Source organism: Styela clava, chromosome 1 (genome assembly GCF_964204865.1).
Source record: "Styela clava chromosome 1, kaStyClav1.hap1.2, whole genome shotgun sequence".
Lineage (NCBI taxonomy): Eukaryota > Metazoa > Chordata > Ascidiacea > Stolidobranchia > Styelidae > Styela > Styela clava.
In genome coordinates, this window is record NC_135250.1 from 9049142 (window position 1) to 9066732 (window position 17591).

General features: G+C 33.3%; 2 protein-coding genes across 3 annotated transcripts in view; both read left to right on the plus strand.

Annotated features, from left to right (window-relative positions):
- LOC120340278 (epidermal growth factor receptor kinase substrate 8-like) overlaps positions 1–2491 on the plus strand; it is a 29207-nt gene extending 26716 nt beyond the window's left edge. For both annotated transcript variants that reach the window (XM_039408546.2, XM_039408547.2), the window contains exon 16: positions 75–2491. In XM_039408546.2, the coding sequence (XP_039264480.2) occupies positions 75–218 (144 nt within the window). In that variant the 3' untranslated portion in view covers positions 219–2491. The remainder of the gene's footprint in view (positions 1–74) is intronic.
- A 3291-nt stretch (positions 2492–5782) lies between these two features.
- LOC120348429 (uncharacterized) lies at positions 5783–15654 on the plus strand. The gene is made up of 8 exons (XM_039418543.2): positions 5783–5973; positions 6545–6698; positions 6853–7052; positions 8521–8635; positions 11117–11272; positions 11934–12004; positions 12741–12940; positions 13553–15654. The coding sequence occupies exons 1-8, from the start codon at positions 5914–5916 to the stop codon at positions 14526–14528; spliced, it is 1932 nt and encodes a 643-aa protein (XP_039274477.2). The 5' UTR covers positions 5783–5913; the 3' UTR covers positions 14529–15654.
- Positions 15655–17591: the final 1937 nt, after the last annotated feature.

Below are 17591 nucleotides of genomic sequence, written 5' to 3' on the forward strand. Positions count from 1 at the left end.
TTTATAATACATTCTGTATTTGAAACTACTATTTCAAAATAGATTTGTCATTCATATACTTATGTGCTTTTCAGGTTTGTGAAGATGATGGAGCCAGAGTCTACAGTCAACTACAAGTTCAAAAATCTATAGTAAAAGACCAACAGAAAGGTGATGATGAACTTGCTGCCATTCTTAATATGAGGAAAAAACTAAATGAACAAGCATTGGAGCCTTAGAAACCATTCCAGAATGAAAAGTGTATAAAATACTGCTTATGACTAGCACTTTATTAACAAGTTCAGCTCTTCAAGAAAACTCGCAGAGGAAATTTGGGGTTATTCTATCATTTAAACTGGGCTTGTCAAAAAAAGTTTGGAACAAAAAAAGTCAATTTTCTATACCTTTATTGAAATCAAAACGATTTTCAAGAAAAAAAAAATTTGAAATACTTTATGGGTGTGGTTTTTCACCAATTTTCCATTGAAATATCTTCAAAATGTCATGATTTCCTTACATAATACCTTATTTTAAATTATTGATAGTTTGCTGTATACTCTCTAGTCCATAGATGGATGACTAATTGCAGCGATGTATCAAATGTCATTGTACTATACTTTCTCTTTTTATTTTGATGGATCATTATTGTTATTATTCCTAATTCTTTTTTACTATTAATTCCTAACACTTTTCCTATCGTACTTAATATTGATTTTCTATTAGCATGCAATCTCATTTAAAATTTAATGCTTTAGGTTTATGTGTAGATCACTGTAGTTTGAGCAACTTTCTTTTTTCTTCGTACTATTAAAATTATTTTTTTTTTGCAAAATCTTGAATAGGTGTTACAATAATGGTACAAGTTGGTAATATATTCTCATCCATGGCAATTGTATAATTCAGGGCTGCTCAACTATTTTTACCTAAGGTCCGCATACAAAACTTCAAAAATATTTGGGTCCGGACTTTCCAGAAATTATATCTCGGCATCTTTAAACACGCAATTCCTCTGCCGACTAATGATTATTAGCTAATAAAGATTGTTCGTTATGGCATTATAGTTCTTTTCATATATATTTTTGAATCTATGAAAGTGGTTTATAAAGAAAATTTCAAAGTGGGGTTAATGATTCAAAATGAATAATTATGCGCGGTCCGAATCGAATACCGGAAAGGTCTGAATTCGGACCGCGGTCCGCCAGTTGAGTAGCCCTGGTATATTTCATCATGCTTATTCATATAACTGTGCTTTGCTTATCATTTTGTCTGGTTAGTTTGAATCAAGTATTCTAATATTTTAGTCTATTTTTATAGCACAAGTATATGTTTAATCTAACAGTATCCATAAACTTGTGTTAGACAACCTATTCTAATACAATGAGTGGAATATGAATCAAACTGCTCCGACGCTTACCGTACTAAAATCACAAACACTATGGGGCCCAAAAAAAACCCTTGGAAATCAACATAAAATTTTGTGTTGGGTGTTGGCACACTGTCTTCTCCCTTAATCAAATTCTCTGACTAAACTTAAATAGTCTAAAATTTTGTATCCCTAGTAATAAAAATTATTATCTTTAGTACCAGAATACTACTATGAGTTTTATACAATCAAAATAGCATCAGTCTGTAAATCCACAGTTCTGTAATCAGCTCTATTATTCTGCGTATTGGGGACTCTAGTTTCAATGATCATGTTCCAACCTGTTTCACAAATGATAGTTGTTCGTTTATTTTTTCATCGTGAATTAGTCCATCCTTTTTCATCATTAAACCCTTATTGTGCTCTTATATTTACTTTTTTATTCAATTTTAGGTATTCAGTTTTCAAACAGTTTTTAATATTGGTACTATCACATTAAGGTGCTTGTTTAAATGCTACAACACAATACAAAACGATTAATCTAGTACAGTTATACATGGTGCCTATGAATTGAGATTTCCATATTATTAAACGTTGAAACAGAACCATTAAAAAAGGAATGTTAGTATGCTATTATTACACTAAATAAAAATATGCACTGGTAAATGTTAAATTAAAATGTTTTTTCAATGTAATGTATTCAAATCTTGTTTAGTAGTTTACAGTTTACACCCAATTCATGCATGGGTCAAAGGTTAATCATGCATTTATGGCATGTTTCATCTGATCATGAATGGAATGGGAAGAGTTGTTATATGTAACCATAATTTTACTGTACACATTATGACGCAAGTTTCGATTGTTTTTTGTATGTTCTTGTTTAATAAATCACAACTCCAACCACAGCAACTAAAATGTCTAAGTTGTATTGTGATATCTTATCAATCTGTCAATTCATGTTAGTCTCCTATTCATTTTAAGATATATTGGTCATTTAAAATGTAATTTCTCCCTTGATAAAAATGAACTTGACAATATAAAATGCATGTCACATAGTCTTAATTAATGGTAAATGGTGGATCCTATCCCGAAATTGAAGTTTGGAATTGAATGTTTTAATTACTTTTACTTCTATTCTTCTAATTTGGCATCATTACTTATCGATCTTAAGATCGGTAAGTATATTGATAGGTATTTGTCTGTATGTATGTATGTCTGTCTGTCTGTCTATGTGTCTGTTAGATGCACGCGATATCTCACGAAAGCGAGATTGAATCTGCTCCAGATTTTGCATGTGCATTCATCTTATCTCGGACCAGTAGCCTATTGATTTTGGGCGAATTATGTCGTATAATTAGCGAGTTATCAATCAATTATTGATATAGTGATCTAGATTTTTGTAAAGCGAGAGAATTTTGAAACCCGCCGAGTGTGTGTGTGCGATGCGCAGTGCGCAAGTTACAAGAGCGGATGAATCGAAACTGCAGTTTCTGTTTTGGGGGATCCCCTAACTATCGATCGATAAGTCTTCGGTTTCCAACCGATATTCTCGTTTTTCATTCGCTTAAATTATCATTATTTATTTCAACATTGGTGAATAGGTAGCTAGATTGGTGGTACACAATATTTGGAATATATGTGTGAAAAACTTGTATTTGTCGACAACTCATTTAGCACACTTTTTGATTATGGAAGAAATTGGGCTTTTCTATTATGTATTCTTAGAATAAATAACCATTATTTTTTTCCGAAGTGATTTTTTTCAAAATACCCCAAAGCATATATTGTTAATATGGACTCCAAAGTTGTTTGTATTTGCTGCAATATGTAATTTTTTAGACGCAAAAATCTTGTTGGTTTGGTTGTTCCCACTGTAGATTAGCTTAATGTAATTAATTTTGTCTCATATTTGTAAGTGTTCTCTATCATCAAAGTGTGCTTGTGTGGATACTGCTTCTTTTAATCGATTATAAATTACGATTTGACATGAAAAAGTGTGATTTTTTATGTGTTCTTGTTTTGCTGGATGTAGGTCTTTCATATTTATCCCAGGGGAGAAGGAAGCTTATAAGACTATGTAATCATAGGACGAACCACGATTATTTCACATACACAGGAAGTTTGTTTGAATTGGAACTAGAAACATACAGATAATATAATTTGAATGGAGCAGGGAAAATTTAGATTCCAGCCATTTAAAAAACTTCTCCCCTCACATGGTTAGCGAAAATTTTGTCTCCAGCTTCGAACTGCGGCATATGGAAGATTTTGATATCCACAACCTTGGCTTAGGCAAGCTTCCTGTCTGTTTAGAAACTTTATTCGATGCTTATTGAGTTTCCGTAGGGAATACAGCCTTCGGTTATCTCCATTAGGGCTCTTGAAATTTCGGACTAATTCTAAATAATAATAAAGGATCAACTGAAGAATCTCCACCCCATCTAACCCTACCAAATAATTAGTCCAGGTCGAATGAAGAATCAACTGATACTCACCAGGTCAAATAAAGGATCAACTGGTATTATCGGCTTAGGTGGGTTGGGGGAAGGAGATATTTTTCAGTTGGGAAAAGGGATCAACTGAAGAATCTTCACCCCAACTAAGACCAACTGAATAATCTCCTCCCCAAATGGGTCTGGGGGGATATTCTTCAGTTGATCTTTAATAATAATAAAAATAGAACCTGCTGCACCAAGGCCCTGCTTTAAATCACTATTTTTATTATAACAAACTTTACGGCCGCACATATGGAACTGATCAGCTAACATCAAATCTTGGCATCAAATTTTGTACTTTATTTCACGCCTAATTACGTACTACGGCTCATGCCACTGAGCGTAAAATCACATGACGGGTGGTAATCTGCACTTATATAAATATCGTTTAAATTTTAATGTACCTGTAGTTTATTTTGTGAGATTCTTTGACACGTAGTGGACATAACGATCGTTTCAATATTATGTTGTTGTTGTTGTTCTTGTTCTTTGACACGTTTTTAAAAAGTCGCTTTTCTCTTCGAATACTGGACCAATTGCTTTGAAATTTTCAGTGGTTAAAGATAAAAATTTTCTCCAGAATGCTATTACTTTTTTTTCGCTATGACGTCATCAAAATTATGTGACTCTACGTGTCCATATATTTGAGCATAGCTCTCTTGTTTCTGTTGTCTTCTTTTTAGTCCCTGATTTCATGGATGGCTCTGAGTGCTTCACGATTCACACATCCTCCCATGCGAGGACTCTTAAAAATCGGTCTTCGATAATAAAATAGCTTTGTTTCAACAGGTTGCGGTCAGTTATTGTATTCGCCATGCACAATGAAAAACACCAAACGAAATTAAACGAAAAATTGCATTACAGTCAAAAAAATTTAGTTAAATTACTTTACATTCAGTAGGCTACTCATCGGGGCAGCCAGAGAACCACTCCATGGCCCGTTGGAGGGCCGAGGACCCAGTCCCGCACAAACCAAAGACTTCTAGTCTTACGTAATGGTTGAACTGATTTATCCACGATCTTATCGAAGGAGAAGACGTCATACCTCTCTGAAAAGGTTGTCTTTGTCAATGTTTATTGAAACGGATGACAAATTCTCGCGTGGTATTTATTATTTAGATATTTCGACGGAACCCGAGAGAACAATATTCATCAAAACGCATTGTTAAATGGATGATAAAGTAATAGTAATTCGAGTAGTATTAACCGACTATTTAGATAGTATTGGTTTGTGGTTAGCTTTATTTCTTAGGTAATAACACTAAAATTATATTTGGGAACCTGCCAATTCTGTTTAAAAAATGTATATGACTCATATTATAGTAGCTTTTACGTTTTTCTCAACAGTGCGTACATGACAACGAGAGAAACATTTCACGTACGAGTACGTCGTTGCGTAAATCATATGATCGTCTACGTAACCCCATTTACAATGTAATGGGTGTCGAGGAATTTTCTGTGTGTTTACTTTTCCAGTGGAGTGCGAAGTGTTAGGAGCAAAACTTTATACTTTAGTTTGAATTGGAAAGAGCTATAGCCAATGACAAATTCCGCGTTACTCATACTGCCATAGGCCGGATGTTTTTCTTTTTTCCGAAGCATTTTACTTTTATCATCATATTGCATCGTAGTTAGCGTCTGGCGGGTTAGATATTGTATTCAATGGAAATCAAAATATCATATAAAAATAGATAGGTCTAATCAGAACATTAGCTTAACAAGACATAAAATGAGCAACAAGAACTAATTATTCAATCTTTATTTAGTTCAGAATTAGATTGAATAAACATTTATGATAATATGTAAATTCTTGACAGGAAAAGCGACTGAAAACAAAACATTGAAGTGGTACAGAGCATAGTTGTTTTAATTACTGAATTATCTGAGTCATTTTCTGCATTGGCAAGTGTTAGTACAAACAGCTGGTCATTTGCCAAATATTATTATAATTAACCCAAGACAGCAAGACCAGAGAACGAGATTCTATCTACTGATCTATGGATGATTGTCGCCTTTATCGTTTCCACATTTTTTGTAGATTGAATTAAATAAGCTTGAATTTTCTATCAATTACAGATGAAATTTTTCGAGTACAATTGTTTTAAACCAGCACCACATACATTTCCTGAATCTAAGGTAGATATCCAAACAACTATCATTTCAATCAAAGCATACTTTTTGGTTTGAAATAACATTCTGACACCTGATTTATTCATTTAAATATGACGATTTATAAAATGGATATTTGAATATTGTAGAAATTGTGTTAACTAGTCTTTAAAGTCAGTTGGTGTTTTTAAGAGGAAGTTTCATAACTTCGCTCCGAACAAGGCTTTGTATAAGAGACAACTGATTGGGTTTGAACCCAAGATCTTTAACTTGCAATGCCAACATACTTATGTTTATCACTCATTTAACCATTAAGCATGAATCAATACAATGGAATTCAATGACAGATTGAAGGAAATAAGAAGCATTTAATAAGTATTAATATAATTCCAATATTATAAAATATTTGTCCAATTGCATAATGTTTTAACAATCCTTTTTTAAATATCTAAATGCATCAGTAGCCCACCCTTCATCTGTGATGTAACAAATTAGATAGGGTATGCCAGACAGTAAAGACTTCAGTATCTTTAAAATACTTGTTTTAAGTAAGAATGGGGAAATATTCTTAAAAACATTGACATGATTTTGTTCTCAGAATCAATCGTGTATTTGGACACCTGTGTTCGGGCAAAAACCTCAGCCTTCACAAAGAAGTCATCATGCAGTATGTGTATGCGATAATCAAATATTCATGTATGGAGGGCGTGGAGTGAAAGGAACTACAAATCAATTCTGGGTGTATTCATTTGGTAAATAAATTACTTTTAATTAACCAAGATCATCAATTATTAATTGACTTTTTCTGGTATAAGATTGTGGTCAATATTAAAGTGTTTTCGAGTGGTGAGCAGTTTTCCTCCAACTTATTAATTTTGTTTAATTTTTAATGATTTTAATTTTTAGACGATTCGAAATGGGAAGAACTTTTTCCAGTTGGGGATTCCCCTCCTCCTTTAGAAGGGCACACTATGGTCGTATATGATGAAAACATATATATTTTTGGAGGGGAAACAAGTTTTGCTACGGCAGATGAATCTCCATTATGGTGTTACAACATTACACAAATGAAGTGGACAAAGATTGGCACAGAAGGAAAAGTGATGGTAAGACACTTGATCAGACAATCCATGTGGCTTCGAGACATGAATAATATATTTATTGAATTTTATTGATCAAATAATTTATTAAAGAAATATTATTCATTATCAACAAAAAGAAACACCCACCGGCCACTACACTACCATTGAGACATACTTGATATTTATTTTTACAATACCATTCGTTTAAAAATATTCGATCAATGATTTTCAATCAAAAAAATATATATTACCGTCGTCCACCCCAAGACTTCCCACCTTACTCACCCACGGCGTATGAAAGTGGGTCAGGTATGCTTAGTTATCAGCCAGTTTGAAGATGTCCATTCAAATTTTTCAAACTTTGCTCAATATATATATCAGATCATGTAGGCTGCATCACACTTAATTATTCATTCCAATTGCAGTAACCGTCCATGCTTTTTATTAGTTTTAGTGTTTTATTTTTCATACAAGAAAATTTGCCCAAAGAAGGGTCATGTGTACTCATTCATAAGAAAATGAGAAAAGTTATTGACAACCACTGATGTGCCATGAACTACTGAAACTATAATAAGTTATACCAGTGAGAAAAGACTTTGTCATACTTATATTTTTGAACGCATCAAAGTGTAACAAAGTAGGCATACTTGATGATTCTAAGAAGATAGTTAACATACAAAAATGTTTTTAAACATTTTCCTATTACCACAACTCTCTACACTGGGAATTTACAAACACTTTTGATTAAATGTAATTCCTTAAAATGACTAATGTTTAAGAAAAAGATGTTTTTTGATGAATTCAATTTATGGAAAGTCCTTTTCAATGATTTGTTTTTATTAAGTTTAGTATTTGTGCAATGAATTTTTGATTAATGTGTATTGACTAGTGACCAAGTTGGGTGAGTTTATAAAAGAATGGATACTGAAATGTCAAACAATTTGAGTATCAATAATAATCAACAACCTGCCATAATCCACTGTAAAATATTTCAATAATCCATTATCTAAGTTCAATCTTTATTATACTTTGGTCTGAATGTCAGCGCTGTTTTGCTGTCATTTACCACAAAAGGTTCAATACTCAAATGCTTGAGGCAATTTAACTCATCAGTTAAGAAAACACAAGTATATATTTGATTCAAATTGTGATGGAATGAGATAATTATCTGTTTAGTCTTGTTTTTGACAAAATATCCAAGCACATGATTGCTGTAATTATTAACCAGTTCATTGAACTGTATAATTTGCTAAGTTTTGAATGTTCAAAAACCAGATACCATGATATTATGCCTTCACTGTTCTTATACACATACAATTTCATCAATATTAGAACTCATACTAAGAAATAACCCATTTGTTGTTTACTTGAGTTCAAACAAATTGTGAACAACCATAGAAAATGTTATACTACAGTAAACACAATAGTACATCAGTACGTGCTAGCCAGCCCACTCCATAACTCTGATTTTAATTTGTCATAATTTTTGCAGGCCCCTTGTGGGAGAAGGCATCATACAGCAGTTTTATATATGGATGCGATGTGTGTTTACGGAGGATATCAAGATCTGATCGGACCTACTAGAGAAATGTGGCTTTTTGATTTTGGTAAGAATATTTGTGTTCTATATTTTGAGTTATAATTTGAAAAATATGTCAAAGTTATGATAATTAAATTAAAATTGTTAGGTTAGAGTAGATATTACTTCATCTATTCCTATATAATAAATGAGCTAAAATGTTACATTACAGGCAGAGGTATACAACATTAATTTTTTGTTACTTGTAAGCAGAAAGAATATAGGCTATTTCTACAATATTGGTTTTGCCTTATACAATTTTGTTTCATGTTATATTTTTCAACATAATCATATTTAATCAAACTGGGTGCGTCAACTAATGTAGAAATTTTCCATATTCTATTTATCCAATAACAATAGGTTTGAGGGAAGAACAATAGCCTGTTTCGTTAGCACTTCCCTTCAGTGTTATAAGCACCTCACGAATACTTCGTCATAATCCCTCATGTACTTCAATAATAGTCTTTGTCCACTAAATGTCTGGATGCTATTCATTTTACCTTTTATTGATATTCCTTCAAAATTATTTGAAATATGTTATAGGCTATTTGATAGATAATTGTTGTATTTGATTCGCTATACTGTTTTTCCAATTTTATTTCACTTTTTCAATAATGAAACATCGTAACTTTTTATTTGTATATTTTTTCTCTTTTCAGAATTTCTAAATATGAATTTTACTTTTTAGTGTATTTTTAGATTTATCCATTAACTTATTGGTTAGAAATATAGTTTAAGGAATATGTTTTTTTATTAACTCAAGTTCTTTGAACATGTACCTCAAGTAATGTGTAATGCCTTATTAAATTCTACATAACCTGATAACCTCAATTATACATTGTAATAAGAAATTGTAATTTTTAAGCAATCTTACAATTTACAATCTTAAATTGTATTTTTTATGTGTTACTTCGACTTGTACATTCAGACTTTAATTTGTGAACTTTATAGAAATTACTTTACTTGAACAAATAGCATCGCAAATCAAAAATCACCAAAGCAAATATTCTTTTGGGAAATGAATTCACAAGGCTCACCTATTTAGTTTTGTACATTGTAATTGGGAGAGAACATTCATATGATTGTTAGTTGTCTGTCAAATGACCTCTACATTTGTGTCTGTCTTATCATTCTCACAAGACAAAAACAATTACATTGGGTAGAATAAATATTTGTTTCTTGTTCAACTTGATGTATTCACGAGTATGATATGAATGAATAACACATGTCACACTCAAGGTTGATATTGACCATTTTACCTTCAGCATACAGATGGAAGTATCGTTAATTGCCTAATCAATTCCATGCATCTAAAACAAACAACTGGTTGACTAATCCCATATGAGAGACCGTGGTTCAAGTCATCCCATCAGCTTTCTTCTCTTCCGGATAAAGATGTAAATTCTGTCCTATTTAGTGTGGCTTAGAGTAATAGCCAAAATATAAATATTTGTAGTAATTTCTTGAGGTAGGAAAAAATACAGAAAATATTAAGTCAGATACACCAAACACTTGACAAGCTAAATTCTTAACTCTAGAGCAGAATTCATAAACTGTTCCATCACAATGCCTTCAAAAGGTTGTTGACTCTTGCTTTACATAATCTTCAAAACATGAAATTTCAAAGAATATCAATGTGGTGACACCATAGAACAGGGGTCAGCAACCTACGGCCCGCAGAATAGTATAATCCGGTCTGCGACGCTTCACTATATTATAGTAACAAAACAGCTGTTTTGACGATTATATTCTTTACGTAACAGAATTTATTGTTAGACACGTGTAGACTAAATTAAAATAAAATCTAACAAGTATAAAATACACATTATATATAAATTACTCGTTTAATGAGCATATAATTTAATTATAATTAAACTAATGGCAACAAAACGCAGAATAGTTGATGCTAAGTGCAAAGTGTTCAATGGCGCCGAAAATATTCAAATGAAATTTTAGAGATGCAATGCAATGAGGAAATAAATTAATATTCTGTTCGAGAGATGTATCACTGCTTGATTTTTATTATGATGACCATGACCACCAAGTATCATCTGTTCGGTTTTCAACTTTCTAAAAATATGTGCGACCCGGCAATGACTTGCAACCCCTAATTCTGGCCCGTGAGCGACAAAAGGTCGCCGACCCCTGTTATAGAACATCTTCAACCAAATGTTAAACCATATATTCAAATTGATACTCTTTAAATTATTCATCCAGCCAAGCCATGACAATATAATATTTGGAATATAATCCTGCTTCCAATGTTCACAAAGTCACATTACAATTTCAATTTTGTCAGTTTCAAATATATCTTAACCAGGTCTGTCATATATTAATATATGTTTATTTTAGTTTTTTTACTTCATAATACATCTGTAGGGGATTAACGAACTATATATGACATCGATAAATTCCCTTTGCAAATTAAAAAATTTTAAAACTTTATGAACACCCACCCTGTATATTTCACATAAGATTCATGATCGGAATTGTAAACATTCTTTTTCAGAGACCAAGTCATGGCATTTTGATGTTGCAGCATCCTGTGATTCTGCTCCAGATGCGAGATATGGTCATTGTGCAACTGTAAACAACCAATCAATGTGGGTTTGTGGAGGACTGACGGGACTGAAACCAAATGCTGATGTATTCATTTGGAATTTTGGTGAGTCAAGTAGCGTACTGAAATATTGCTTTAGTGTTAGTGCTTTTGTAAACTCAATTTAATGTCTAGTCATGGTGATTTATAACCAACAATTACGAACTGATATACAGTGTATTCACTAAGTGTTCAAATTTTCTAATTTACAATGGGAATTTATCAATACTATGTTGGCCCCCTTCGATATATTAAATAAAGTAATAAAACCTAAATAAACATTGTTTATAATAAAACCAATATTGTTAGGATATGTTGTGAACTGACTTCATAACAAAATTGAAATTAGAACATGACTTTATGAAGACCCTTCAGGCAGGAATTTTTATGTCTAGACTAGAGTTCAAATAATAAAATACATTGTTAACTGACTTCATAACAAATTTAAAATCAGAACAGGACTTTATGAATACACTTCGGGCAGGAATTTTTATGCCTGGAGTTCTGAATAACAAAATATGTGTTCAATAAATTACTCCGATACCATTTTATATATGAAAAATTGCACAAATATTTTAACAAGTAATGTTGAATATATAATTCTTTTTGATAGAGCTGTATTAGAAAAAAATATGAAATTGGATTTTTATATTTTTCAAGCCAACACCTATATCCTCATTGAAAAAATTAATCAGTAATTTAGTAATATCGTATTTAATAATTTCAGAATTGATGGTATGGATTCCTGTCAAAACAAAAGGTGGACCTCCGGTATTATCCTATCATTCAATGCACACAGTAAATATTTTGTATTATATTCATATTAGTAATGAAACTTTCTGAAGTGAGAAAAATTCTAAAGACTCCACAAGTTAATAATAACCAAAAACAGATTTTTGTTCCTCATCATATCTCCAATATTGTTAGCAAATGTCTTTATTTGTGGCCAGACAATGGAAATATTTTAAAATAATAAGAATCAATAAAAGTTTCATCTGCCTCATCTAACAAAATTATCTCTTAAGAACAACTTTCTGTCTGTGAAGTCTTATACTTTTAATTGTGTTAGCATCACAGATTACACATCTCAAGTTCAATCCCATGTCCACCATCTCAACCAGGGTGTAATAAATTTGGTAGGCAATGTCAACCCAAAAAGATGCTGGTACATTAAAAAAAAGTAGCTTTTTAGATAGGCCTATCAATGACTTGTGCATGGCCTTGTCAAGGTGTGAATGAGCACAATATTAAAACAAATTGTCATTAAACAGAACAAGTTTCCATTTCATGCTTCATTGAATATTGTTGATTTTTGAATTTTGCTTCTGTTGGTTTTTCTAATACCTCTTTCCTTAAAATGCCTCAATTAGAAAATAATATACATGCTTCGTTGAATATTGTTGGTTTTTTAATTCTGTTTCCGTTGGTTTTTCTAATACCCCTTTCCTTAAAATGCCTCAATTAGAAAATATAAGAAGCGTAATTGTTATCGTGATTTTCTAGCAATTGTATTAATCCGTGTATTACCTTTCAGGTTGGCAATTCTATGTATGTTTTTGGAGGACGAAATGTATTAGGAGATTCGTCAAATGATATGTGGTGTTTGAATATGAAAGACAAATGTTGGAAAAAATGTAATTTTAATGACACTGTGAAACCTCCTGCTATATCTGGACATTGCCTGATTAGTCATTTTACTCCTGTATTGCAAAAGAAAAATGAACCTCGCACAAGGTACAAAAATATTTAATTATTTTATTTATACAAATTTGCGCAAAGTGTGGAAAAACACTGACAGAAGAACAGGTTTACAGCTATACAGGATTATTAGTGCGGCAATGAGAAATTTTTATTTTCTCCCATGTTATCTTATGATTTGGCTCAATGTAATCGTATTCCCTCTTCAATCACCCCATCTAAGTCTTATATGGGACTATGTAACGCAGTTCAATGTATGGAATAAAAAATTTTCATTTGCTATCTTTGTCCTCCATTTGCGCGAGACTCCACATGCAGATGCAGGGTGACTCGCTAACATGGTAAAAATGAAAGTCTTTTATATCATGTTTACCACCAATTCACTAGATTATATGTTCATAACTTTTGTTATAATTTTTGATGTGTCCCCTTAGTAACGTGGTATCTCAAAGTGTTATGCATCTATAAATTGCTGTACTAAAAGAAATACAATTACAGTATTAACAAAATTGTTCGAATAATTGGTATCGGATTTTATGAAAATCTTAAACTGCCAGCCCAATTTTTTTCAACTAATAATTTACTCATTTTATTCAAACATAGAAATCTCTGAAAAAACTAACATGCAAAAAAACATTATCATTGCAGATCCTTACCCAATGTAAAGAAGAAGAAAGCTAGTTTAAAGAGCACTCCGCCAACAAAACAACGAAGTGTATCTTGTGGAAAATTACCAAACAATTCACAATTTTTGCAAAAATCTGAGAGCTTTGACGCAGAAAACGAGATAAACTTTTTAGATAAAACAGTGCTGGTAACGAAAAACTGCCCAAGCGAATATGCATATGATAACCCTGCGAGTGAATTATCTGATAAAGATACTTTACCTCGTATTGATACGATTTCATCTGATAAGGTTGCAAGCTTATCTACAGAAGAAAGTGAAAGTGTTAACGCTGCTGGTAATAAATTGCCTTCAAACACTTTTCTTGATGGTTCAAAATTCTTTCAAGTTCCGAAACCGTCAATGCGGACTAAACTACATAACAGTAATATGCGTTATGGTTATGTTTCATCGAGGATGAAGCATGGCAGTTTACAAGCTCCCGGAAATGGATTGTCAAATTTTTCCTATAATCTAATCCAAGATTCTTTGGATAAGACATCAACTAACTCTACAGAGACTAGCTTCGTATATTTACCAGAAGATTTAAAAATGGCAGAAAATGTTGTTCATACCTCGTTTGATGATGGCAACCCAGTGCCCGTTATATCTCATGAATTCCCAGATATTACTACTGTAAAGCCTTTCAGAATAGATCCAAATATGTCCCCTAAAGTGTGGGATATGGAAATGCAGCCAATTGAAAATGAGATGGGTGCTCAAGCTGAGGCAGCACTGATCATTGATGACACTATTGAAAGCAATCATATAGATGAAAAATCGAATTTCGAACTCTCAAGCAATATTGCGAAACGTTTTCAAACCCAATTTTCAGCATCGTCAGAGCAAGATATCGTTATGTTAGTACTTGGTGGTAGAGTGGCAAACGTAAATCCTAATTCTATTAGCCCGTTTTGCATGTGGCAATGCAAAATACCATCAGTAGCATCTTCTTATTAACCCATGCTCATTATTTGATCATAATACATTATATTGAATAATTCAATAATATATAGTTTCATACTTATTTCTAAAATTCATCATCACCATTACTAACATATCTAAATGTTATCATATGATATGCACCTATAAATCCACTATCACTGATAATGATAGTAGCATGCATTTAGACTTGTTTCTATTACTGATTACACTTTACAATGTTCCCTTTCGTATTTTGCTTTCTAATTTTTTACCTATTCTGCAGTTACTAGAGGATTTTTTAAGTAGTTCATTTGTAATTGACTCGTCACAATCATGCTTCTGTCCAACAAGGTTTGGCTTTAGCTATTCGTACTTATTACATTTATAATAATATGCTCTCGTTAATAAAGATTATATAAGTTTAATATTACTTTTTTCTGAGATGAACAGATTTATAACCATTTACTCTCTTGTGTGTTTTATGAACATATTTAAGATTTATGTAGTTTACTTGCGAAATTTAAGTATATGTCTTGCAGCCTGAGATTTTTTTCTTAGCCGCATATCTCAAATATTTATTCTAATATATAGTTTATTTTGAGGTTCATTAGCTGTAAACTTTTAGTAATGATGATTAAAAGTATTGAGTAATATTAATATATGATAAAATAAATAAAGCTGTACTGCTTCACAGTTATTTCTGCTAGTGAAAAAACAAACGACCACTAAAAGAAATAGCTTTGTAAATAGCTTTAAATGGTCGTTGCTAATGCCTCTGCTTAATATGTAACATGACAGATATTGCAAACTATATGGATACTTAATATAAAGTCCAGTGATGCTCCCTGCCCTTATGTTTTTCTGGCGAAGATTTTTGTGAAAAGTGTTATCAGTTTATTTTGTTAAGTATGAGTAATTTATATTGATCAATATATTTTCAAGTCACGTTCTATCTATCACCATATCTTGATTTATTTTAAAGTATTTATAATATATATGGGTTGATTCTCTGGGTAAAATTTTGCAACCTAATACAACATGCCTTGCTGTTCCTGTCATCTTTTTCGTACTATTTTTTTACAAAGGGAATCAAAGAATGATTGTATATTCCCGCATTACTTTGTCTCATGAGCTAATGCCATGATATCCTATCTGGTGATGTTATTGGCTCTTTCAGAATTGTATTCTGAATCGTCTTATCAATATCATGTCAGAATATCACAGATTATCATGTGCGGAGAATGAGCGATCCTCTGAAAGGCATCATTTACATCTGAAACGAGATGTTTGAGCGCCTAGTCACAGAAGGTTTGAAGAGATAGCATTCCTTATCACTTTTAAGTCGATTACAACCACAGTGATTTGCCTCCACGGTACCAGGACAAATATTTTAGATGAGGTTGATGCATTTTCAATTTCTCTCAGGCCCAACAGCCAGAAACAAATCAAAATAGGATGGGATTTACATATTTATCACGGTGAAGCGGAAAGCCGCTGGGACGACTTAGTCATATGGGCATGGCGAACCGCGGCCTGTCGTCCTATTCGGGTATGGGATTAGTTAGCCAGTTATCAGTTTTAGATGCATAGACTTGATGCTGGAGTAAGCCTCAACCGTCCAGTGTTTAAGTGAACCACCCTACGGTGGCGAGAAGTCCAGCGATCCTCTCGTACATGAATATCTCTCTGCTGTCATGGGATGCGAACCAACGCAGGGTAATCAGGGGTGCGGTGGCGAGCGTATTCCTAACAATGCACCGCACCGCCGAGCAACATTTCTCTCCCACAGGAATTCTGAAGAATATGAAAAAAGTAATAACCTTCTAGAAACTTCTTATATCCTTGAGTAATGGTAATTTGAACTGAATCGATTGACCTATCAGTCGCCTCGAAAAGCGACTCGGCGGTGTGGCTCAAAGGGCTAAGCGTTAGGAATACGCTCGCCACCGCACCTCTAATTACTCTGCGTGGGTTCGCATGTTCGAATCCCATGCAGGGATGGTTATGTGCGAGAGGATTGCTGGACTCCTCGCCGTCATTGGGTGGTTCACGTAACCGCTGGTCGGTTGCGGCTTCTTCCACCACCAAGTCTATGCTTCCAAAGACAAACAATATGACTAATCCCATACCCGACTTGGAATGGTAACCGGACGAGAGGCTGTGGTTCGCCATATGGATAAGCCGTCTTATCGACTTTCCTCTTCCCCATGATAAATATTAAATCATATCCTATCATATCATATGTAAATCATAAGCGATTTTCCTCAACAACAACGTCCACCTAAAGCTTAAACAACAACAAGAATTATCTACAGTTCCATTTCGTGTCCAAACTATATAAGATTAACAGCCGGAGAACACCGAGCGTCGTGTTTTTAAATAATACATGAACAACAAAATAATCTAAAAAACCCGAAGAAATTGTAATATATTCTAGCTAGTATATATTTACGATTCTACTCATTGACTATATGCGCGATACCGCTATGTACCCATACCGTAATATGTTTAATACTACGCTGCCGAGTTTTATCAGCATACAGGCGGGGACGGTCTTACTACTTACTGAATACAGCGCGAAACACCGCAAAGAGCGCGAAACAGCGCAAAAGAGCGCGAAACAGCGCAAAACAGAGGGAAACAGCGCAAAATAGTGGGGAAACAGCGCGAAAGAGCGCAAAACAGAGGGAAACAGTGTGAAGCAGAAAAAAATTTTGTAATGAGTTCGGGGCACCTTGTTTTGAGTTGGATTACCACGGCAGCAAATTAAAAACACAAACCAACGTATGTAGCCAGTAATGCTGTAATGGCAGGTCTGCCCCTGCTGGTGACACATTTTGGGTACTATAATTTAGAACATTTTCCATGTGGATATGGTTGGCTTTAGGGTTAGGGTTAGGTAAAAAGGGACCTCCAGAAGTATGTGCACCAAGATGGCGCACAACCTGAAAATAGCATGTGTGTGTGTGTGTGTAGCGGAATCAGGTTGTGCGACATATTGGTGCACATACTTCTGGAGCACCAAAAAGATAGATAAAATTTCGCATGATGACCAATAATCCGGTACATAACCTTGTAAATATGCCGGAAATAGCGCCA

Excerpts from the sequence above, each read along its gene's own strand:
- LOC120348429 (XM_039418543.2), top strand. The coding sequence starts at position 5,914 with ATGAAATTTTTCGAGTACAATTGTTTTAAACCAGCACCACATACATTT. Across the intron at positions 8,636-11,116 it reads AATGTGGCTTTTTGATTTTG|AGACCAAGTCATGGCATTTT; the intron begins GTAAGAATATTT and ends ATTCTTTTTCAG. Across the intron at positions 12,005-12,740 it reads CCTATCATTCAATGCACACA|GTTGGCAATTCTATGTATGT; the intron begins GTAAATATTTTG and ends ATTACCTTTCAG.